The sequence below is a fragment of the Pelobates fuscus genome, chromosome 4, assembly GCF_036172605.1.
Source record: "Pelobates fuscus isolate aPelFus1 chromosome 4, aPelFus1.pri, whole genome shotgun sequence".
Taxonomy (NCBI): domain Eukaryota; kingdom Metazoa; phylum Chordata; class Amphibia; order Anura; family Pelobatidae; genus Pelobates; species Pelobates fuscus.
Window position 1 is genome coordinate 338,670,000 of NC_086320.1, and position 25,628 is coordinate 338,695,627.

The following is a 25,628-nucleotide window of genomic DNA, read 5'->3' on the forward strand; positions in this document are numbered from 1 at the left end:
TTTGTGAGGATTAATACACTAAAACTGCAATATGCTCACCTTCCAATATCACAGGAGATAGTGTGTCTGTCGATCTTCCAGGAGCAGAGGCCAGCGCAGACAGACAATGACGGCTTGGGGAAATGAAAAGTGTAGGAAAAATACTGAGATAAAGTAGTCCCTCATATCTTTTTTGACTGGGTTGGAGTTTCAGTGAAATTCTAACATAGTCTATGTGAGTATGTCATAAAGATTCTATCATTATTATTCTATCTTTATGATTTACCCATTTTGGATGGGGATGAAAGAGACGCTTTAAAAGCATTGGTACATGAATTCAGGGGCGGACTGAGAACCCTCAGGGCCCCCGGGCAAAATAAATCAAGGGCCCCCTTACAGGCCCCACCCATACTCCGCAGCAAGCGCCACCCATGTCCCGCCTCCATACACCGCCTCCAGCCACACCCTACACAATCTTTAGACACAAGGAACAAAAGTGCAATAATCCCTTCAAGGCCCCAGTAGAGACTACAATTGAGGGCTAATGGGCCATGGAGGGGGGTCTTTCTAGCAGAGGCTATCTCAGTGTCCTTTAGAGAGTGTGTTAGAAAGAATCCCCTCCAGGCCCTATTAGAGACTACAATGGAGTCTAATAGGCTTGGAAGGGGTTCTTTCTAACAGAGGCCATTTCAGTGTCCCTGCTGGAAACAGTCGCCTCCAGGCCCCAGTAGAGACTACAATTGAGGGCTAGTGGGCCATGGAAGGGGGTCTTTCTAGCAGAGGCTATCTCAGTGTCCTTTAGAGAGTGTGTTAGAAAGAATTTCCTCCAGGTCCCATTAGAGACTACAATGGAGTCTAATGGGGCCTGGAGGGGGGTCTCTCCAACACTCTGGTTCCTATTCACAATATAGCAACACAACATAGCTCGCTGATACCTAGGCCAAGTTGGCTCCTCTTACCTTAAATACTGTTGTTGGCTGGCAGTCTGTGGGCTTGCTGGAAGGCTGTGGGCTTACTGGCTGCGGCTGGCAGGCTGTGGGCTTGCTGACAGGCTGTGGGCTTGCTGGCTGCGGCTAGCAGGCTGTTGGGTTGCTGGCTGTGGCTTGCTGGCTGGCAGGCTGTGGTTTGCTGGCTGCGGTTGGCAGGCTGTGGGCTTGCTGGCTGTAAGCCTAACTGGCGGCCTGTGGGCTGGCTGGCTGGCTACTGGCCAGCCTGTGGGCTGGCTGGCTGGCTGGCTGACTGGCCTGTGGGCTGGCTTGCTGGCTACTGGGGCACTTGGAGATTATTTAAATAAATAATCCATGCACAATAACCACTACTGCTCTGTGTAGTCGTTATGGTGCCAGGAGGGCCGGGCCCCCCTCCCAGAGTAAGTAGTCAAACCGTTTAAGAACTGCTGGGATATGAGGCTGTTGTAGGGTATAGGAGCAGTGGTGCAATGTGTAAGGGGTGCAGTGTGTGTGTGAAATGTTCAGTGTGTGTGAGGGGGTGTAGTGTGTGAATGTGTAGGGTTTGTGGGGCAATGTGTGTATGAGGGGGCTGTGTATGTGTGTGGCAATGTTAGTATGGGGGGCTGTGTGTGTATGGGTGGGCAGTGTGTGTGTGTGTGTGTGTGTGGCAATGTGTGTAAATGTGTATGGTGTGTGGGGGGGCAGTGTGTGAATGTGTATGGTGTGTGGGGGTAGTGTGTTTATGGGGCTAGAGTTCACTCTCACCACTGCAACCACCAGGTGGTCACAGTGTTGAGAGTGAACACTAGCCCGTAGCTCCAGGGCTAGAGTTTACTTTCGCCAGAGCCGTAACGTTGCCGTGGTAACCGCGGCAACGATCTGTGCTTGTGCAAGAAGGACCCAGAGGAGCTGCAGGCTGAGCTCCCGGGTCCTCTCTTCCTCCCTCCCCTGCCGGCTGCCCGCACGGTGCCTGCGGACAGGGGAGGGGGCAATTGCCCTCCTCTTACTCCCCCCTCCGCCTCTTCTTACCCCCTTCTTACCCCCCTCCCCTCTTCTTACTCCCCCCTTCCCCTCTTCTTACCCCCTTCTTACTCCCGCCCCCTCTCTTCTTACCCCCCTCCCCTCTTCTTACTCTTCCCTCCCCTCTTCTTACTCTTCCCTCCCCTCTCTTCTTACTCCCCCCTTCCCCTCTTCTTACCCCCTTCTTACTCCCGCCCCCTCTTCTTACCCCCTCCCCTCTTCTTACTCTTCCCTCCCCCTCTTCTTACCCCCTTCTTACTCCCGCCCCCTCTTCTTACCCCCTCCCCTCTTCTTACTCTTCCCTCCCCCCTCCTCTTACTCCCCCCTACCCCTCTTCTTACCCCCTTCTTACTCCCACCCCCTCTTCTTACCCCCCTCCCCTCTTCTTACTCTTCCCTCCCCCCTCTTCTTACTCCCCCTTCCCCTCTTCTTACCCCCCTTCTTACCCCCTCTCTCTCTCTTCTTACTCCCCCTCCCTCTCTTTTTACCCCCTTTCTTTTTACCCCCTCCCTCTCTCTTCTTACCCCCCTATTCTTACCCCCTCCCTCTCTCTTCTTACCCCCCCTTTCTTTTTACTCCCTCCCCTCCCTCTCTCTTTTTGCCCCCCCTCCCCTCCCCTCCCCCTCCCCTCCCCCTCCTCTTTTTGCCCCCCTTCCCTCCCCTTCTTGCCCCCCCTCCCCTCCCCGCCCCCCTTCTCTTTTTGCCCCCCTCCCCTCCCTGCCCCCCTTCCCTCCCCTTCTTGCCCCCCCTCCCCTCCCCGCCCCCCTTCTCTTTTTGCCCCCCTCCCCTCCCTTTCTCTTTTTGCCCCCCTCCCCTCCCTTTCTCTTTTTGCCCCCCTCCCCTCCCTTTCTCTTTTTGCCCCCCTCCCCTCCCTTTCTCTTTTTGCCCCCCCTCCCCTCCCCTTCTTGCCCCCCCTCCCCTCCCCTTCTTGCCCCCCCTCCCCTCCCCTCCTTTTCTCTTTTTGCCCACCCCCACCTGTAGCGTGGCCGAGCTGCACTCCGGAGTTTCTGTTTCCTGTACCCGGCCGGACTGACAGGAAGGTGCACACTGAGCACCTTCCTATCACTCCGGCCGGGCACCGGACCGCACAGCAGCTCGGCCACGCTACAGAGGAGGGGAGGTGAGAAGCTGCAGCCGCCTGAGCGCTCTTAAGAGAGCGCTCAGGCGGCTGCAGCATTTAAAGGGGCAGCCGGGCCCCCTGATGGCTGGCCCCCCTCCCGGCCGGGCCCTCGGACCATGTCCGAAGTGCCCGACCGGTCAGTCCGCCCCTGCATGAATTTTCATTAAAGGGGCAATTCAGGCACCAACACAACTTTTATGCCTCCTCTGCGCCTCCTTCTACATTTTACATATTAACCTTGCTTTCTTTGCTCCACCTCCTGCATTCTACTTATTAACCCTGACCAGGGCTGTTTTTACATTTCTGTGGTGTTTGTGTTTAGCTGTAATTTTCCACTTACTCATTTACTGTACCCACATATAATATACAGTTTTTCTCACCATTAAATAATCTTTCTAAAGGTACCATTATATTCATAATATCATATAACTTACTATAAAAAAAATGAACAAAATGTAAAAAAAAACACACCTTTTCTAACTTTGACCCCAATATCTTTTACGCATCTACAACCGCCAAAAGACACCCATGCTAAATAGTTTCTAAATTTTGTCCTGAGTTTAGAAATATCCATGTTCTTAGCTTTTTTTTGGAAAGTTATAGGGCAATAAGTACAAGTAGCATTTTGCTATTTGCAAACCCAATTTTTACATTGTAAAGTTACATTGTAACACTATCTGTCAGGAATCCCTCAATAACCCTTCACACATATATTTTTTTTTTAAAAGAAGACAACCTAAGGTATCAACCTTGGGGTATTTTACCACAAATCTATGCCAAATTTAAAAAAAAAAAAATTGTTTAGATTTTTTTTTTTGACACACGTAGCAATTTAAAAATACATGTATGGAGAACTTTTAAGGATCACTGCCAAAGAACACCTCAATATGTGTTCAGCAACATCTCTTGAGTACAGTGATACCCCCATGTATAGGTGTGTCGGGTTCTCTGGGGGCTAAAAGACCTTATTTGGAGGGTGCGCATTCCATAATTTTGTTATTTTTCTCTCACATTGTACTTTAGGCATGGATTCTCAGTTCCTGTTATGTGTTACTGACAAAGAACACCCTAATATGTGTTCAGCAACATCTCCCGAGTACAACAATGCCACTAATGTACAGGTTTTATGGGGTTTTGCAAACTTACAGGGGTCAAATGTAGGGCTTTTCCATGTTTGCATATTGAAATTTGCTAGATTGTTTTGCTGGGCCTATGTTGCCTTAGAGATTGTATAGCAGCCCAGGAATCAAATTTAGCCCCATCATGACATACCATTGTAAAAGTAGACAACCCACGGTATTCAAAATGGGGTATGTCCAATCTTTTGTAGTAGGCACTTAGTCACAAACGCTGGCCAAAGCTAGTGTTTTTGTTTTTTTACACAAAAATTGCACTTTTACTGGTGATTTCATCGTCGTGATAAGTTTTACTGTTTTAAACAACATATTTGTGTTCAGCGAAGTCTCCCGAATATAACAATACTCCCCATTTACAGATTTTATGGTGTTTTGGAAAGTTACAGGGTCAATATAGGGCTTGCCCAATTCAGTTTGCTAGATTGGTTTGCTGGGTCTGTGTTGCCTTTTGAGACCATGGTAGCCCAGGAATGTGAAATAACCCAAACATGGCATACCATTTTCAAATGTAGACAACCCAGGATATACACACACACATTTCCTATATACAGGGAGTGCAGAATTATTAGGCAAATTAGTATTTTGACCACATCATCCTCTTTATGCATGTTGTCTTACTCCAAGCTGTATAGGCTCGAAAGCCTACTACCAATTAAGCATATTAGGTGATGTGCATCTCTGTAATGAGAAGGGGTGTGGTCTAATGACATCAACACCCTATATCAGGTGTGCATAATTATTAGGCAACTTCCTTTCCTTTGGCAAATGGGTCAAAAGAAGGACTTGACAGGCTCAGAAAAGTCAAAAATAGTGAGATATCTTGCAGAGGGATGCAGCACTCTTAAAATTGCAAAGCTTCTGAAGCGTGATCATCGAACAATCAAGCGTTTCATTCAAAATAGTCAACAGGGTCGCAAGAAGCGTGTGGAAAAACCAAGGCGCAAAATAACTGCCCATGAACTGAGAAAAGTCAAGCGTGCAGCTGCCAAGATGCCACTTGCCACCAGTTTGGCCATATTTCAGAGCTGCAACATCACTGGAGTGCCCAAAAGCACAAGGTGTGCAATACTCAGAGACATGGCCAAGGTAAGAAAGGCTGAAAGACGACCACCACTGAACAAGACACACAAGCTGAAACGTCAAGACTGGGCCAAGAAATATCTCAAGACTGATTTTTCTAAGGTTTTATGGACTGATGAAATGAGAGTGAGTCTTGATGGGCCAGATGGATGGGCCCGTGGCTGGATTGGTAAAGGGCAGAGAGCTCCAGTCCGACTCAGACGCCAGCAAGGTGGAGGTGGAGTACTGGTTTGGGCGGGTATCATCAAAGATGAGCTTGTGGGGCCTTTTCGGGTTGAGGATGGAGTCAAGCTCAACTCCCAGTCCTACTGCCATTTTCTGGAAGACACCTTCTTCAAGTAGTGGTACAGGAAGAAGTCTGCATCCTTCAAGAAAAACATGATTTTCATGCAGGACAATGCTCCATCACACGCGTCCAAGTACTCCACAGCGTGGCTGGCAAGAAAGGGTATAAAAGAAGAAAATCTAATGACATGGCCTCCTTGTTCACCTGATCTGAACCCCATTGAGAACCTGTGGTCCATCATCAAATGTGAGATTTACAAGGAGGGAAAACAGTACACCTCTCTGAACAGTGTCTGGGAGGCTGTGGTTGCTTCTGCACGCAATGTTGATGGTGAACAGATCAAAACACTGACAGAATCCATGGATGGCAGGCTTTTGAGTGTCCTTGCAAAGAAAGGTGGCTATATTGGTCACTGATTTGTTTTTGTTTTTGAATTTCAGAAATGTATATTTGTGAATGTTGAGATGTTATATTGGTTTCACTGGTAAAAATAAATAATTGAAATGGGTATATATTTGTTTTTTGTTAAGTTGCCTAATAATTATGCACAGTAATAGCCACCTGCACACACAGATATCCCCCTAAAATAGCTAAAACTAAAAACAAACTAAAAACTACTTCCAAAAATATTCAGCTTTGATATTAATGAGTTTTTTGGGTTCATTGAGAACATGGTTGTTGTTCAATAATAAAATTAATCCTCAAAAATACAACTTGCCTAATAATTCTGCACTCCCTGTATGTATAATATATTATATTTATAATATATAAAATGCATTTATTATATAATTTCATTATAAGTGTATTTTGAGATATGTGTACATATGTGGGTGCAGTTTGGCATTTGGTGTGCATAGACTATACACTTATAATGAAATCATATATATATATATATATATATATATATATATAATATATTTATAAAATGCTTTAATTATAATATATTATACATATATAGGAAATAAAAGTGTGTGTGTATATGAATTTCCATGAACATAGATTTGAGGGATTCCCTGCTCTGGTGTGTTCGTCTCTGTTCGGGGAAGTTTCCCCGAACATAGACAAGCGCATCAGAGCAGGAAATCCCCACGACGGCTCGCACTGACGCCTGGTAGTAAGTGCGAGCTGTTGTAAAACAGGTAGGTCGCTAAATAAAATCTATACCCATATAAACCAGGACGCAGATGCGCTGATCAACTGTCAAAGGTCTAACTGTGTATTAAGGCATCCTTCATAAGCGAAAAACATCCAGGATATAAAGTTACTGTTTCAGATGTATTGTCAGTCTAACATTGTATCAACTTAGGTTTTTCTGGCACAGTCACTGCTAGGGTGTGCGGTATCCAGCTCCTGGCTTGTAATATACAAGCGGCAGTCTGGAAGTGAGCCGGCACCACATGGGTGCAGAGATCTCCTAGGAGATGAAGGATGCCTCAATACACAGTTAGACCTTTGACAGTACGAGAGCGTTGGTTGGCGCATCCGCATCACGCTTTCTATGGGGATAGATTACTTCACTTAAAATTGATTAATTGATTTAGCATGCAGACAGCTGATATCAGTATCTGGTCCTGTGCTCTGGGAGCCGGAATGCCAGCCCACCCTACAGCTGAAATGTGAGATTGATTTTCTGCCTTATTTAAATGTTTGTTTTGTAGTATATCACTTGTAGTTGTCCTGATGAAAGTTCCTTGACTGTTACACTTTTTAGTAAAATAAGTTCCTAAGAAAGCTACCTGGGAGTGCTGATTTATTTATTTTTATATATATATATACACACACACACACACACACACACACACACACAGGGAGAGGAGATTGTCGGTTCCTCATCCCAGCAGCAGCACTGGAGGTGGAGACAGTCGGTCCCACTACCCAGCACCGTTACCAGGAGTCAAGACAATCGGTCCAACTCCCCAGCGGCAGCTTACCATCCAGGGAGAGGAGACAACCGGTCTCTCTCCCCAGCGGCAGTGCATGTTATTGGAAGTGGAGACGGTTGGTCTCACTCCCCAGCGGCAGTATGCATTACAGTGAGAGGAGCATATATCGCACGCTTTCCCAAGCAGCAGCTAGAGACACCTTGGGAGGAGACAGTCGGGCCCCCTCCTCCCCAACCACAGGGAAAGATGCAGGGAGTGGAGATGGTCGGTGCTACCCCTCAGCAGCTGGGGCTGTTGTCCAGAGACATGCCCCCTGGCATCTTCCCAGCAGAAGTGCTGGCATTAGGGCAGAGAGCAGCCGGCCTCTGCCCTACCTACCCCCTGGTTACAGGGCAGAACTATGTACCAATCCCCCCAAGCAGAAGCACTGGCACCGGGCAGAGCGCAGTTGGCCTCTGCCCACCAAGTACCTACAAGTCCATGCCTGGGAGTACAAAGGAGACCAGGAGTACCAGATGCCCACATGATTGCTGGGGACATACAGGACAGAGATGGGCTACAGAAATCACCAGGTCCAGTATTTGCTTATGGGTGGGCTACTCGACTAACTCAGGTACCTGGTTAGTCTCCCCCTGGAAGGGAAGATGTGTGACAAACTCCCCTTTTTACTGTGAGTTTGCCACAAGTTTTTGGAGTGGCCTGTTTGCCAGCCTTTTGCCCCAGGACTATGGCCCATGTATTAGACCTGACTTCAGTACTGTGAAAAGGCTTTGTTCATGCCTTTTCCGCTCTACGGTTCGGTATATGGGGCTACCGAATGGATTATGCTTTTGGTGTTTGTTTACCGAACAGTTTGACCACACGCAAGTGGAGTGTGCAGCCCATTTACCTCCCAGGCTGTGAGTTAACCGCAGCCAAATTGACTAACGGCCGGGTGGTCGCCGTACATATAGTCTAACACGTGGCGGCTGCCATCTTGTTTAGTCGATCGTGTCCAGTGGTGTTTTGTCGTTGAGCGCATGGAATCCAAATCGGACACTCGATGGCACAAACACCGCTGAGACTTTCACCTCCAGTTAGGTTCGACTACAATTGCACGAACGGAGTGCCGTTCGGTAGAAATAACCTATGGGACCAGATACACTCACTGACTGTGCACGAACGGCTCCGTTTGACTATTTGAACGTTACTTCGACTGTTGAAATTGACCAGCCGCACAGCCTAATTCTCTGAAACTATTTTGGGCATGAAGCCATGCGTGCGGTCGGTCAAAAAGAGACTTCCAGAAATTTCCTGAACCCCGATCTGGGTGATTTTTGGATATGTTGTTCACCCAGATCAGGGCTATCAGGGGATATGTTGTGTTTTGGGGTACTTATGAGGCTTTATAAAATATGTGGTTTTTCTGTCTAGAGATAAAAGAGACTTCCAGGAATTTCCTGAACCCCGATCTGGGTGATTTTTGGATATGTTGTTCACCTAGATCAGGGCTATCAGGGGATATGTTGTGTTTTGGGGTACTTATGAGGCTTTATAAAATATGTGGTTTTTCTGTCTGGAGATAATTGAGTTACATACTGTACTGTACTCAATTATCTCCCATGCAGAGAGAAGGGATTGTTTGAGTGTCGTACATGTAATTACTGTTCTGATTGATTTGTAAGCTTTGTGTCCCTGTCCCCCACAAGGTCCATGTGGGCGAAACCTTGCTTGGGGACTTGCATAAAAGGCTGGCTGTGGCTTCCATTAAACACACTTGTTTTACCCTTCATAAAGTCTAGGCTCATGTTTGTGGGATTGGAGAACTACATTAACTCTGGGGATTGCTTTAATCACTATACTCCCCTGAGTATAATCACGAAATTATTGTAAGAGCTGTTCCTGCTTCGCTCTCTGGTCCAGGAGAGGTCTACCAACTGGAAGCTGGATCCTGTTCTTGGGTCCAGGGTGGGTGGAGGACAGCAAGACCCCAACCAAGCTTCGACAGTTCGTGGGGTTTACGGTGGTTATGGTGCTCCAGTGCAGTGCTTATGGTACTCGCAAGTACTAGGAAGCGGCAATTAAACATTTTTTTGAGGCACTCAGTACAGGCAGAGCATTAGAAGCCTGTCTGAAGGCTTCTGATGCTCTTGCCTACGCTGCCGGGCGCCACGTGCGGCAACCCAGAAGTGATCGCACCAGGGGGAGCGATCACTCGGGTGCCCGGCAGTGTGGGGGGGTATTCCTCAATGCCTTGAAATTGAGACATCATGTGATACCCATAGAGCGGCTGGAAGCGATCACGATTGCTTCCACCTCTCAAATTTACCGCGGATGTACGAGGTACGTCCGCGGTCCTTAAGGATCGTTTTTTGTCGGACGTACCTCATATGTCCGCGGCCCTTAAGGGGTTAAACAGCAACTAGATGCATACTTGCAAAAACAGAATATTCAATTATATAATCTTTCAACTGGAGGGTAATAGTTTCTTGATCCAAAGATACATCTAACTGCCATTCTGGAGTCAAGAGGGATTTCCCCCCCCTAGTTTGTTGAAAAACTGGAAGTGCTTCAAACTGTTTTTTTTTTTTTTTTGCCTTCTTTTGGATCCGCAAAAAACAAATGTGAAGAAGGCTGAACTTGATGGACGCAAGTCTTGTTTCAGCCTATGTAACTATGTACCCTTCTGCATTCTAAATACATTTTGTTCTTGATAGTTCCTTACATCGTTCACTCCCTCCTAACCTGCACTGGTCTACATCTGATTACTTCGGCCAAAACTAGGATTTGGAGCAGTTATTCTGACTACTAGTCAATATGAGCATCTCAACACTTTTTGTAAACATACATTCAGGTAAATTAAGGACATACATTCTTGGGCAACACAGGTGAATTCCTAAAATATATGAAAATGCTGACATATTTACAGACTAAAATAAAACAACAGGTATGGTTACATATAGATTGTGACTTTTTCATGTTGGGCCCCTAGGCGATGATGGGTGTTGTCCCTATATAATTGTCTGCTGAGAGGGGCTGTAGATGTCCAAGGGCTTTGGGAAATATGCCCTTTCTACCAAATATTAATTCAAATCCTGAATGTGCCATTTTCAAATAGCATCTGATGACACTATAGTACACGTAATATAGAGAATTAAAGACAAACATGTATGTAAATCAGCACAGACATAAAGGTGAATGGTAAAAACAGTTCAAATTGTTAAAATGATGAAATTTATTCCAGTACCTTGACAAAATACCCATAAAATTCGAAACTCCTACCATTACAAAAATAGTTCTCTACAAATGTTATGTTCAATCCGCGTCGCCAGTAGCAAATTTTAGGGCAAGACAGTAATCTTGGCCTTCAAGCAAGGTCTCCCGTTACAGAAAAGTTCCTTTCACCCGTTTGATAAATACATATAACTTAATCATTTAAATTAGAAATCCACAAAATGTACAAGTAATTTAATGGCTGATTTAAAAACAAAACACAAAACGCTCATATACAGAAATTCCAGACTGCTCGATGTGTTCATGGAATAATGTCCGACTGTTTCACTGGGCTGATGATGGTCCCGAGATCTATGCAATTCGGAAATACGGAAGCAGCACAGGGAAGGCAATTCAAGTATTGCAAGGGTATTATCTTCGTATACCGTAGTGTGTCGTATTATTTACAGTTGAACCTGTGTGGGAAAAGACAATGAAAATTAAACTTCTAGTATACAAGTAAATAGACAGAGAATATTTATTGCCAGTCGGCAGGTATTAGCTCCTTCACCATCATGTGCTAAAAAAATAAAAATCATACATCAATATTAATGTACAGGAAATAAGGGGGGGGGAATGAACAAAAGCAAAATGTGTGTGTGTTATACATATAGATTTATTTTTCCATTGTATAAGAAATAGAGTAGAGATATCAGTTATCAGTAATTATATTGTATCTCTACCATGGAAAGTGCTTCCAGAATAAAATCATGAAAGAAATAAAATTGCATAACCCACTCATAGGGGGGTTTTAAATATCAAGACTGCAATGTGGGAATGTCCATTTCAAAACCTGCCAGCAAATACTTGATTTGAATTAATGATGAATTAGTGCGCCTTGTATAAATACTGTATGAATATATCCTTCTCCCTTGCTAGGCTAATCATTCTAGTAACTGTATTCAGTGCGATATTCAGCCGTCTCAAAAAAGGAACCACAGAGTCATGTCACGGTCATAAGATGAGAAAATACAAACATAGACACAATGAGAGGTAGGTGCAGGTAGGAAACGGTGTAACAAGACTCCTATTTATAGAAAACATTATTAAAACAAAACATTGCTGTAATCCACTGGTTATTCAAATAATTGCATGTCACAGGGTCTCCTATTCTGCTAAAAAGAAACATTTTACCATTATCAATATTATTTGGAAAATCATCTACTTTACACATGAATTTTCAACTAAATATTTCTTTAATGATTCCTAATTCATATTTTGTTAAGTTTCAGTCATTTGCTGCAAATCTTTAAACAAAAAAACAGGAAGTGGAGGAGATTTCTTATGTTATCACAGTTTTCAGTGAAAATGCTGCACATATTCTCCCTCAAAACTGCCTTGCAGCAGAGGATCAAGGAACATGCAGCTCAACAGTTGCATTAATAACATGCCCTGATTATCAAAAAGAAACAGTGAGAGAACTCATACAGATTACTCAGGTCTGCATCGCGGTGTAGGCTAAACTACATGACAGTTGACCAATGCACAGGACCTATAACAAAGTATCCAGAGACATTGTATGATGCCGCATGCTTGTTATGGTTTACCTGACTGCACACTTCCTAGCCTCTTCTGCAGCGCCTCTAGACGAGTGATGTAATCTGTTAATGCTCTGTCAGGGTCGTAGTGTTGGATGTGAGAGCATGGACTTATCTCAGATGAGCCGCCCATATACCTGTGGGCAATACAAGAGTGGAAAACCCTGAATTGTTATATGATTGAAAAGGAATATACAGTCATATATTTCAGCAAATCCCTCACCCTTCTACATATTCCACTGATGTTATTACCCTACTTTCATTTAAAAATATGGATTTGTCTTGTTTCTCAAAACTTTTATTGTTTGTTTTAGATTCCCTATAACAGTAACACCAAGGAAACGGTGTCTTGTCATTACAGTGACATGTTAACGAGCAGAATCATTATGGATATTATCACTGTGTGGGTCTCAGCAGTATATCGTTAAAGGAACACTATAGGGTCAGGGACACAACCAGGTATTCCTGACCCTATAGTGCTGAACCCACCATTTAGGTGGCTTGCCCCAGTTAGGCTCATTAGAAAAGGTAAAAACTCACCTTAGTTTCAGTGCCGCTCAAGTCCACTGGCGCCTGCCCCCTTTGTGACATCATCAGAATTGCCGCTTTTTAGCCAGCCAATCCAATGCTTGGCTAAAATCGGCAAGCGGGTGGAGTCAAATGCAGTTTTGGATAATCAGCACCTCCTCATAGAGATGCATTGAGTTGAATCAATTCATCTCTATGAGGAAAATTCAGCATCCCCATGCAGAGCGTGGCCAAAAAAAATTACTTGCAAGCTTGGATAATCTATGATGCAGCCACCAGGAGTGAATTTCTACTGGTTGTTGGCGAGTGGACATTTCAAACCCTGATGTAGGTGTACCCAGTGCTAGAAAGATCTCCATTGCACAGATACAGTTAATTTATTGAAGGAAAGTGCCCAGGACATGATGAATGTGATGTACATGTTCATACCTTTGAAGTGCAATTGATATAGCCCAGAGACCCTATTCAGGGTCCAAACTGTGTACTCATTTTAATATGCCATTTTAATGATGGCATCAGTGTACAAGGATTCTGTTTGTTTTATAGATTTTCCATTATTCCTTAACTACAAACACAAAACATGTAAACAAAGAGAGCAGCGTATGTAGAAAAAGGAGTATTTCATAAAAATATATGGACTATGTGGACTATGACTGCAATTCTAACCCAGTCAAAAGCTATACAGTGGGACCTCGGTTTACGAATTTAATGCGTTCTCTGGGACGTTTCCTATTGCGAAAAATATGTAAACAGAAACGCGGTTTCCCATAGGAATGCATTGAAAATCAATTAATCTGTTCTGGAGGTCAGAAAAAAGTCGAAATGAGCTGGCATGGAAACCAACCCACAATGCAGAACACACAATAAAAGGCATGCAAATGACGAATCTCAGCTTCCTACCTTTCCACAGCTTGAGAAATGCACCAAAAAGTCCCATAACAACTGCAAACAATTTCTAGAATGGCTGCAAAAATGCAATAGCCGCTACAACACCTCCACACTCGAAGCCACGTGCTGTCCAGAGGCTCCAGCATGCAGGGAGCAGTGCTATAAACCACCAAGGTGCATTGCATCCTGAGGAAACTTGCTTTCTATTGCGAAAAAAATTTGTAAACCGAGGCATTATTTTAAATGGATTTTCATTTGTAAACCGAAAATTATGTTAACCGAGGCATTTGTAAACCGAGGTCCCACTGTACTGAGATAAAGTAGGGACTTTGTCTACTTTGTCTTCATATTTTCTATTTTTTTCCTCCGCCTGACACTTTTTGATTCAAGGTGAAACTACCGCCTAGAAGTGTCAATCACCCAGCCGTCACCAGTGATTTTGGCTCTGTCTATGGATTCTCCATAGAGCTCAATGCTGTACTCCCGTGCATGCTCTCGTGTACTTTAAATATAGGGTACATTTTCCTTTGAAATGATTTTTTTTAAAATTTATTATTATGCAATAAAATCAATTTAGATTTTGTGGATGAGATCAAGTTAATGATGGATTTCATGGATTTACAGACCTATGTTATATATGAATATCTTTTAAAAATGAATTATTAAAGGAGTACTCCAAGCACCATGACGGCTTCAGTAATTTGAGGTGGCCATGGAGCCTGGAGTCTGTATGTACAGCTTTTCAATATGGAACACTGCACATGCAGAGTTTAACCCCTTGGCTGTCAGAGGTGTAACTCCACCACTGGAAGAGTCACTAGCCAGCCTGGGATAATAGTTTCGCACTGGATAATGTCAATCCCGTGCAACTGTCTATGCGCAGTGTGCCATTCATTGTCTGAGAATGGTCAGCTGATGCGCTCAGCCAATGAATGACGACTGGATCTGCTTCTGTAGCTCTGCAGAAGCCAGAAACACATAACCCAGGGGAGAGAGACTCAGCGATTGGCGAGGACTCAGGTAAGAGGGCAAATGTTACTAAACGGTTTGCCCCATTACCAGGGACCGGCCACGGCTACTAGTAGCATCATAACCACCACTGTGGAGATTATGATGCTTGGAGTAATCCTTTAACATTGTATTTGAATACAGGTGCACAATTCTTGTGAGTAGAGCCTTCACTTGCTAAATAGAATTAGATGATGCATACCTATGCTGAGAGTTCACAGTGGACTGCGGTGAGTCGAAGCCTGATCGAGATCGGCAGGATGAATGCCTGGGGTCCCCATAGTGCTCCAGACTGCCACTGGGGAGGTACGGAGAGTCTGTTCTCAGCTCGTTACCTGAAACAAGACGCAAATTTTATTTTGAGACATCAACAAAATCAAACAGGTATTTTAAAGGAAATAACTAAGATACAAAATGTATTGAAATATGTTTTAACATATTTAAAAATGTGTTTTCACATAAACCTGTGCTTTATAGAAATACATATTGATACATTATAATTAATATTAAAAATGTCACTGAAATGATAAATGACTTATGTTTATATCTCTCAGTCTGCAGCTCATGTCTCAATCACACTGAACTCCTATTCAAATTCTTTCTGTCCAGACATGGTTCATGGTGAAGGATGTATAAGTGGGGTGGAGGTACACACCATTTTACCTTTATACACACCCAGGGTTATCCACTAAAGTGAGAATTCAAGGTGAATTTGAATTTTAAATTTGACGCCAAAGTAGCCAAACTGGAAGCATATTTGAATTTAGAATTAATTTCAAATTCTCACTTTCGTGAATAGCACTGCCTGTAATTGGATTGTTGTGCCCCATGAATGTGTCCAAAACACTGTTTAGAAAAGTTTATGTTAATTGTGCCTGCCATGCCTAACCTAACGTGCTGTCAATGATAACAATGACCGCTGGCCTTCTTGCAGGGGAGTGTGTTTAACAAGCTCCAACATGAATTTGACTCTGCTGCAGACCCACCAGAATTTACAAGTTTTTTTCTATAGTTCTTTGTGTGGATTGATTGGCTCCTTGCCTTTTGGTATGTATTTCAGTTTACTTATTGGATGGACCTATAGATATTTTTATTCTACATTCACACTCTCCCCTCTCCCACAGAGGAGTCATTTGATATCTGATAACCTTTAATAATGTTTGAGAGTGATCTTTCCATTTACAAGTCTGATAATTATAATAATAAAACTTCTCTCTTCCCAACTCAATCACACCATAAAACATGCTTCAATTGTGCGAGCTTAGGGCTATCAGAGATGCTATTAGTTAGCCTAGTGTGTGACCCCCTCCCCCCCTGAGGCAGGTCAGTCCATTGTTACTGCTACCCTTCTGTTCCAACCACTAGTTCATTCTAAGTCTGTACTTCCAATTGTTGTGAGGCATGTAACTGGAAAATGGGTGGATAATCCAGTTTTGTTGGTCTACATATACAACAAATGCATGCAGAGAATTAAGGGAAATGTAGTCCAAACACAGGTTTTGGGTAAAGATTCAACACCCCTGCGCTAAAACATTGGCCATGATAGTGAAAGTGTTCTTTGTACCCGAGCTCTGTCCAAATCCATTTCGGTTTATACTGGATCCAGTTGCTCTCTGCCACCGACGGACTAAGAATTTCATCCTGGGAACAATAACAAAAACAAAAACCTTTAACACTTAAATAAATTATACCTCTATTGCATCACAAAACCACAGTTATTCGGAGATACGTTGTGCTCTACATAACGAATATAATCTGCTAAAGTGCCCTTTGCTTTTCATAATGCAACATAATAAATGATGATGCCACAATCTAGAAAATAAATTGATTCAACCTGATTTGGTTTTAAGCTCCAAGAACAAAGGAAGAAACGTCCATGGGATGCACTCCAGAAAAAGGGAGAGTTCAATCTTGGCTAGGGGAACGTGGAGATCCCAGCACGTACCTTGAAATGGCTATGGACACTCTAACAGCAGATCGGAATCGTGTGAAGGCTCTTGTATGATTAGTAATGATAGCTAAATCTGTGTAGCTAGGTCGGCCACCCATCCGTGCAATTAGGGTTAGAGTAGCCTCTTCACATTCCTGAAAACCTCCAAGCAATAACAGCAGGTATTTCTTCTGATACACCAGGGCTTTCCTAAAACTCTCGGAGCGGAGGTATTTCCCATAGATTCTCTGAAAGACAAACCATAACAAATGCTTACTAATATCTAAATATAAAATAACAAATTAGGTATGGATGGCATAGCAAGGACATACTTGGGAAAATGAAATGACCTTAATAATAAAAACACTGTATTACCTTGAAAGTATTAAAGGACAACTATAGGCACCCAGACCACTTCAGCTTAATGAAGTGGTCTGGGTGCCAGGTCCCTCTAGGATTAACCCTTTCTGCTGTGAAAATAGCAGTTGCAGAGAAACTGCTATGTTTACATATGGTTAATCCAGCCTCTAGTGGCTGTCTCATTGACAGCCGCTAGAGGGCTTCCGCACTTCTCACTGTGATTTTCACAGTGAGAAGACGCCAGCGTCCATAGGAAAGCATTAAGAAGGCTTTCCTATGGACTGGCTGAAAGTGCGCGTAGACAGTGTATGTATATTTATGTGTATGTGTGTATATATACTTAGATCATATATATAATAAATATATATATGATCTAAGTATATAGAATGTTATTTTACACTGTTTTAACTTTTTTTTTTCAGACAGCAGGGGGAGTACCTGTCATTACAGGCACTCCCCCTGCTGGCATTGGCAAGGACCTCGCGATCACATGGCCCAGGGGGGCCGAAGAGGATGGAGGGGGACTCCCTGGGCTCCCAGGTAAGTCCCCCATACCGCGATCGCCGGCGTGGGATCGCCGGCGACTGGGTAAGTACATAAGATAGCAGGGCGCTCTACGCCGCCCTGCGGCTTTTAGAGCCACCAAAATGGGGACGGCATAGAACGCCCTGCGGTCTTAAGGGGTTAACCTTGCTATGTAAACATTGCACTTCCTTCTAAATTTCAATGTTTCGCATCGCAGGGTTAAAATGACAGGACTACTGCACCCACACCACTTCATTGAGTAGAAGTGGTCCAGGTGACTTTAGTGTCACTTGACACTATGTAGCCATAGATTTATGTTTGATGAAAGACTCGCCCCTCATGGTAGTGGCCATGTTGGGTGAGAAGGAACACCCATATTCATATATGAGCATCTTTTAACCTCTTAAGCAGCTTCAAAACTGGACTTACCCTTAAGGACACAAGCAATTTTTGCATTTTTTTGCGGTTTGTGTTCAACCTCAGTTTGCATGTTTCCTATTTATTGAACCAACACACATTATATATCATGTGAAAGTAGACACCATGGGCTATGTCATATGGTATATTTTGAGCTTTATCATACAGGTATTTTAGCACCAATTACTTTAAAATTTTATCGTATTGTTTTATTTTTGCATTTTTGTACACACAATGCATTTTAGTGGTTAATTTTGGAAACTTGACATATGCTACTGTAATAAAAAACACTAAATTATTCTCTGCTATATTTCCTGAATACAAAATGACCCCCTTTGTATACCTTAGCCAGGTTTTAGTGAAAATACAGGGCTGAAATTATATCTGGCCCAGTAGAGTTTAAAATTTTTTTTTTTTTTAAAACGGCAAATTGACGATGGGTCTTTGGTTCATTTTGGGGCAATTTAGTCGCTCATATATTTAAATTACGCCACCAATGCATATCATTTGCAAAAGTGGACACCATGGGAACTCTCGCATAAAATATTATGAGCTTTATTAAAGTGACATTTGGTTACCGTTTTGTTTCAAAGTTTGTGGTATTCATTTTTATTTTTAAATCTTTACATACACATAGTATCTGTGATGCTTATTTTTTAAATCTAGTGTGTCTCACTGTCATAAAATAATCTGAGCTGTACTCCGCAACATCTTCTGAGTACAAATATACCCCATATGTATATCTTTGGAAAGTAGCGATCTTAATCTTAATTCCAATCTAAATCCCTAATCCTAAACCAAGCCCTAATTCTAAATCAAATCCTAATCCCAAATCTAATCATAAACCTCACCACAATACTAACCCATACCGTAATCCCATGTGCAACCCTAATCCTAATTCAATCCTTATTTAAGCAAGTGTTAGAAGAATCCCCCCTGCTGGTGTCAGTAGAGGAATGTCCTTGCTATATTCAGCAAGGGATGCCTGTGTTGACCCTAATCCTAATCTGAACCATAATCTGAATCCTAATCCCAATACTAAAATTAATTATAAACCTAATCTTAAACAAACTTAATAATATACATAATAAACCTTATAATAAATCTAATTCTTATTCTACCGAATAATAATCCTTAATTTTAATCACAAAGGTTTCCTTTCTGCTAATATCAGTACTGATATTGGTAAAGGGATTTTAAACTAAAACAGACAGTGGTATGTTGCTGCCATCTACTGGCTATTTTCCGTATTGCAGTCTCCTATCTCTTACATTGAAGACATTATGACCAATGCATTGCGATCTATGCTGGGCAACTTAAAAAGCCCAGCACTGATCAGAATGGCATTGGGGCATAGAAGGTGATCCTCCAGGGTCTCTTAAGCACCAGATCACTTGACAGAATGACTGTAGCTGAGTTTGACCGCTAAAAATTGCCTCAGTTGACAGAGGGAAGCCCCAGGTATCTTACGATTTAACCCTGCTCACACTGCATTGCAGTCTATGGGGATTTAAATCTCCAATTAAACAGCTGCATGTCGATTTCACTTTGAGCTCTGCATGCAGCTCAGCTGTCAGTCTGGAGCCACTAAAACCGGCCCCTGGTTTCTAATGATACCTGGGTTTCCAGGTGTGAGCAGGGATTTAACCCTGCTCACACCACAATCTAGATATAGGCATTTAAATGCCTATTTAAGCAGATACATGCCGCGCTGACTTCCAGCACTGCATGTAGCTCATCAAAAAGGTTGGGGTCACTAAAAATGCCCTCAGCTGATAGAGGGGAGCCCCAGGTTTCCATTGATACCAGGGACTCCCTGGTGTGAGAAGGGATTTAACCCTGATCACACCAAATTGTAACAGTGGGGATTTAAATCCCTATTTAAATGCTTGTTTGCAGCGCTCACTTTGACCTCTGCAAACAGAGCATTGGTCAGTCTGGGGTCAAATGATACCTGGGGCTCACAGTTACCAGCAGGGAAAAAGACCCTGCTGGAAAAATACTGCATGATGGAAATTTTCCATCATGCGTCCTTAAAGGGCTAATCTACAAATATTTGATAGTGATTCCACATGAACAACATACACATTTATTTTAGAACTACTTTAAAGGAAACATATAAATGGATTTTTTGGATTACAGGGTTAAAAATATAATTAATCTTATAAAGGTATTTATTTCAAACATTAAAAGAGCAAAACAATTTTTTTTTACTGTACTGTAAAACATCATATAAACCTTTACGTTAAATAACATGCTAGCAAAATATTTTTGATGGCTTTGAAAGGCATTACATTGCTATAGATTTCTATAGATTTCTAAAGAGCAAAACTGAAATGGTACAGTACAAATCATTTGTAAAAAACAAACAAAACAGTAAAAGTAAAACATATGTAAAAACAAACCAAACACTCACTTTAAGTGCTGAATTTTCCGACTCGCGCCCCAAATCCCTATGAGCAGCTTCGCTCCTTAGCTCAGCCTTCACTTTGGACAGCTCAGCTTCGCAATGTTTCAGAGATTTCTGAAGTTGAACTTTCTCCTTGTTCCATAGTTCTCTTTCAGATGCTATGACTGAATCCACGTTCACTGCATTGTCCACAGATGGTCTGTAAGACTGATGATAACAAGTGATATTGGGATTTATATTATGTTTGGGAATTTGAAGGACTAACTATATCACCTGCCATTATGATTATATAATTTTTTCCTTAAATCACTAGAAAATATGTAAGAAAAAACAAAACACTATTCAAAACATCAGGATTTTTAGTAATCCATTTTTTTCTTGTTTTGAATTGAAATCTAAAATTGATAAGCCAAACTGCTATTTAAATAAATCAAATACTGGAGGTGTGGTATAAACCCAGAACAATCCGTTACATACATGGTCACCAGATGCTCCTGTCAAACGGTGGCGAGTGACTTCACCTTCCAGCCTGAGTACGGCATTGCGGAGATCATTTTTTTCTTCTGTTAATCTGCTTACATACCCTGTAAGCTCAGCATTTTGTGTCAGCAATCTCTCTGTAAGAGTGTTTGTTGGTGTACCAGGAATCACTAAATTCTGTAGGTGAGAAGAAAATAGAGCATTTTATATATGTAAAAACATGAACACAGTTCTAGGCTTTAGTGACTAAAATAATGATTAGGGACTGCTGTCCACATACAGCTAAATAAAGGAGGATCCCTGTTACAATGCACAAAACGGTCACACTAGTTATACTATTTAATCAATAAATGTGATGCCCTGATCTCGAAAAGTTTGCACTGGGTAAAAAACATTGTGGCACGAATGAAGTGGTTTTAGTCTAAAGACCCTGTGACTCTTTCCTCGGGCAATGTAAATCATTGCCAATTACCTAAACCATGACAGCCACAGGAAGCTCTTGCTCATTGAAGGTATTCTATTTGCGTAGGTCTTCACATGTGGTGTCGCACAGCAGGAGGAATCCAAATGCTTCCAAGCAGCAATTGACAGGCATGTGCCATATGTTTCCAATGCCTTCACTGGAGGTGGAACAGATGCAAAGAGGAGACTGTCCTGGGCTTGGATTACAGGTACATGATGACCCCTAGTAATCTAAACTCTAACAATGTAAGTAAGGGCTCTAAAACTCTGTCGAAAACGAATACATTTATTTTTAACGTTCATTTAAATCTCCTTTTTTTGTTGCTGCTTCTGAGTTGGTTGCTGTTTTTATTATAACATGATACCTACCATACATAAACCAGTTTCAGTGGCTTAGCAATATGTGACCAGGAAACTAGTGGTTATATCTATAAGTTGCCAGTATTATTGTTCCATATTTCCATATTTGTTTGAAATATGACTTTAAAATAGCCTACTACTGTACATTGGGCATCATGTGTCCACTAAGTTGCAACCACCATGCTGTGAGTTTTATCTCACCTTTTCTTGAAGTGACATTACTGCTACTAGTTCAAGATGAGATCTGACCTCCTGCAAGATGTTCTGTGACAAGACAAAGTCCTCATTGTCTGCCTCGTCAAATAATATCCTGCAGGGCAGAGAGACAGCACTTGTAAGACGTGACATGAAGATAAATATTTTACAACATTAACATCTTCAAAAAATCTATACAAAGCTTTTCTAAAAAATATTACCGCTATGAAAAACTCGGAAGAAAATTTGCAGCTTTAAGCTCTAAAACAAACAAAATCACATCATTCATGGAGTAAGATTTGTACTGGAATGAGGGGATAACATCTGATTTATTTCTCAGTTCAACTGATAAGGCAGCAAGTGCACACTCAATACCATCATCTGGAGAAGCCTTCTTTAGTACTAAAAATTACAATGTTTTGTATAGTATAGCATCAAACACAATACCAGGAAAATTGCATTAAAAAGTAGTTTAATTAGTGGTTTAGCTTCCTTTTACCAGGCCGATTTTATACTAATTAAAAAAAAAAAAAAAAAGTAAAATTTGTGGTATGGACCATGCAGTCTATCTAATCAAAACATACATTTGAAAGTGTGCAACACAAACATATTTATCTGAATTAAAATATTCTATTTCCGGGGGCGGAGCCTGGCTTCCAGGCTGCATGGACGTGCTGCAACAGAGCTCCTGAGCACAATGGCACAATTCGGGGCAAAAACCCCAAAAAACATGCACGCACAGCACCTCGAGGGTGATAGAAACGTGGGGGACACCCGGACAAAGCGATGCAGTTGTTAACCCACTACTTACCGGGAACCGGCACCAGCAACTTGAGACCCTGTAGGGGAGAGGCGGCCGCTCTCCTCGCGGGTAACCCTGTGCATGGAACCTCCACGCTACTCACCTCCTACCCCCCCCCCCTTGGACCGGCGGGGGTCATCCCGGTCTGCAAAGTGTGTCCGGAGCCACCAGCTATACGGGGATGCAAAGCGGAGCTAAAACAGCGCCGGCACCCACACAGCTCCCCCAAGATGGCGGCAGCCGACACGCTGTTTGCAAACAATCAGCTACAGCTAAAGATGATCCGACGAGACACCGCTCGGCGCCTGAACGCGATATTCAGCCGCGAGACTCCCCACTTCCTGAGACACACACACTAGCTCAGCCTTGTTCAATTCGTAGCCTGTAATTTTTGACCCTACATCGTTTATTGTGTTAGCATGTTCCTACTGTTTGAGTTAAACCTATGCGACAGGGAAATCTTGAACCTGCTTCTTTATTTTATACAAAGCTTACCCACTTAAAAAGAGTGTGTTATCCGCTTGTAACCTTATCCTGTACCTATTATACTAAAAAATGTGCACTGTCTAACAATTACCCTACTTGTTATCTATGCCAAGCAGCTCAAGGAATGCCGTTGGGGTACCTAGAGCCAGTTGTAATCACTATATGCACTGCAAAAATAAAAAATTAAAAAAAAAAAAAATATTCTATTTCCTAATGGCATGAAGATCCTCAGATAATAAAGTATCTCACCTTTGGCTGGCTTTGGTGGCCAGCTGTTTGAGTTTACTGGACACTTGTTGTAACCTTCTCTGAATACTTTCTATACTGACTGAAGACCCTCCAGAAAACTGGTCACCATTAACTGGACTGAGGGAGATGGAACCTGCTTCTTGTGCGTCTCCTCCTCCTTTTTCATTTTGAGAACGTGTTCTACATTGGTCAATGAGACCTTTCCTTTCAGTCTGGAAGAGATAAAACAAGCAGCAAATGTAACTACTCTCTACTCCATTTAACTATTTGCCTCATATTTTTGTGGCTGTTCTGGTTAACATATCACTGTAACAGTACGTGTAGCAGTACAAGTATTGCATTAATCTTGTTTGACACAATATGTCGAACAACTGAGTATGATGGAAGGTCAACCACATGACCGAGGGGGTTTGAGCCCTCAAAATTGGGGACCAAGAAAAAAAAATGTAATGCAAGTATTACAAGCAGCAGTCGCAATGTTTCAAGCACATTTGAAGGTCAAGATGTTGCTGCTGCTTGTAATATGCACCAGTCTTCGTTAAATCTGCTATTCAGTCATCCTTGAGTGCCTGGACCATTTCTGCTATTTTACAATTGTATAAATACAGTCAGCGATGGGAAAAATGTCAAGGAACTGGAAGTTACTGCTAATTGGTAGAAAAGGCCTAACACAATAAAACCCTAAAATTTAAGTAATGATTCTTGTTGCCAATAAGGATCCCATAGCCCTTGTGAAGTTCCCCTTGGGCCAAAACATAAATCACAATTTCCTAAATTCAGAAGCACGGATGGTAGGAGAAAGAATGTTCAGAGTAAGTTTAAGCACCACTACTATAGACTCTGACCAACTTACATTATCCCCCAACTCTCTTCTTTCAGTTACTGGTCCATCAATTACTTCATGACCATTCTTTTGAAGCTCTTGGATTGTTTCCTTCAAATAGGTCTTGTCTGCCTGAAGTTTCTGCATCTCCAACACATTCTCCATGAGCCTATGCTGAAGATCTTCCACCTTGGACTTTAACTCCTCTGCCTGTTCGTGTGCCACTCTAGCAGCGTCTTGTTCGGCCTGCATCTCTCTCTGATGGTTTTTGCTTGCCTCCTCCATGCTTTTTCTTAGTTGCACACACTCCAGCTTGGAGCTCTCCATCTCACTCATTAACTCTACTATACGTTTATGTTTGTTTTCCAGCTGAGCGTTGAGCTCTTTTAGCAAGTCTTCAGCTGGGTTGAGTGGAGGATTTTGCCCATTTTGCTCACAAAGTTGTATCTGCAAATCCATCTCTCTTTTACATTGCAAGGCATTTGCCAACTCACTAGAACGTGTTTTTTCTACTTCAAAGACGGTCTGAAGTTCTAAAAATTTGTTTCTCTCTTGGGAGAGTTCTGTATTATGGGTTAATTCCATGGATGCGATTCGTTCTTGGAGATCCTTCACCGCCTGTGTTTCAGTTTCTATGAGCTTACTTAGCTCCATATTCTTCAGTTTTTGGTCTTCAACTAACATTTTCAGGTCCTAAACAATAAGAAAATAAAAATAAAATAATTTGCTGGTTTTCATAACAATAAACTAAAGTTTACTGCTCTAAAGGGCAAAATACTACAGTGAAAACATTGCTGCGTTATTGCTCACAACAGATAAGAATCACTGGCCCACCAAGTTCATCTCACCACTAAAGAACAGCACATCTCACAACTATCAGTCACCGCTAGTTAAAGAACAGCAATCACTGCCTAGACACGGAATACACCGATCTATGGAACATCACTTACAAGCACACCACAATCTATGCTCCAACACTCACAACAAATGTTCATTGTTCCCATTGACTTAATGCCTATCTTGACTCTAAGGATAATCCTATCACTGCCATATCACTTAAAGCACACAGTTGTTACTGAACATTTACACTATTCACAGGAGCATTACATTTATTAAAATATGATCCCCACATAGTCTAAAATTGCAAAACACCACACTGAATGCTCTTACTTCTAGTTCCTCTTTCTCTCGTTCCTCACTGCGCTCTACTTTGGTCTTTTCTTTCTCCAAGACCCACTGTAACTCTCTGGTCTTTTTCTGTTCACTTGTCAATGCATCATTTACACCATCCAGTTCATCTGTTCGCTGCTTGAGTTCAATTCTGTGTAATAAAAAAACAAACATTTTGTAAAATGAAAAGATACTGTAAGCAATAAAAATAAACCCAAATAGAACACAAAATTACGTCCGGGCACCTCTGTACAAAGAGAACAGAACCACCTAAATAGAACAAATTTAGCA

The 25,628-nt window shown here is 42.4% G+C and overlaps 1 protein-coding gene across 1 annotated transcript in view; it reads right to left on the bottom strand.

The window, feature by feature from the left end:
• Positions 1–11,034: 11,034 nt before the first annotated feature.
• The window catches only part of AKAP9 (A-kinase anchoring protein 9), a 227,508-nt gene continuing 212,914 nt past the window's right edge, over positions 11,035–25,628 (bottom strand). Inside the window, exons 41-51 of the mRNA XM_063452457.1 lie at positions 25,338–25,488; positions 24,198–24,860; positions 23,345–23,556; positions 21,814–21,922; positions 20,788–20,967; positions 20,317–20,517; positions 16,614–16,846; positions 16,233–16,309; positions 14,871–15,003; positions 12,254–12,381; positions 11,035–11,122 (exon numbers count right to left, since the gene is read on the bottom strand). Coding sequence (XP_063308527.1) covers positions 11,079–11,122; positions 12,254–12,381; positions 14,871–15,003; positions 16,233–16,309; positions 16,614–16,846; positions 20,317–20,517; positions 20,788–20,967; positions 21,814–21,922; positions 23,345–23,556; positions 24,198–24,860; positions 25,338–25,488 — 2,131 coding nt within the window. The 3' untranslated portion in view covers positions 11,035–11,078. The remainder of the gene's footprint in view (positions 11,123–12,253; positions 12,382–14,870; positions 15,004–16,232; positions 16,310–16,613; positions 16,847–20,316; positions 20,518–20,787; positions 20,968–21,813; positions 21,923–23,344; positions 23,557–24,197; positions 24,861–25,337; positions 25,489–25,628) is intronic.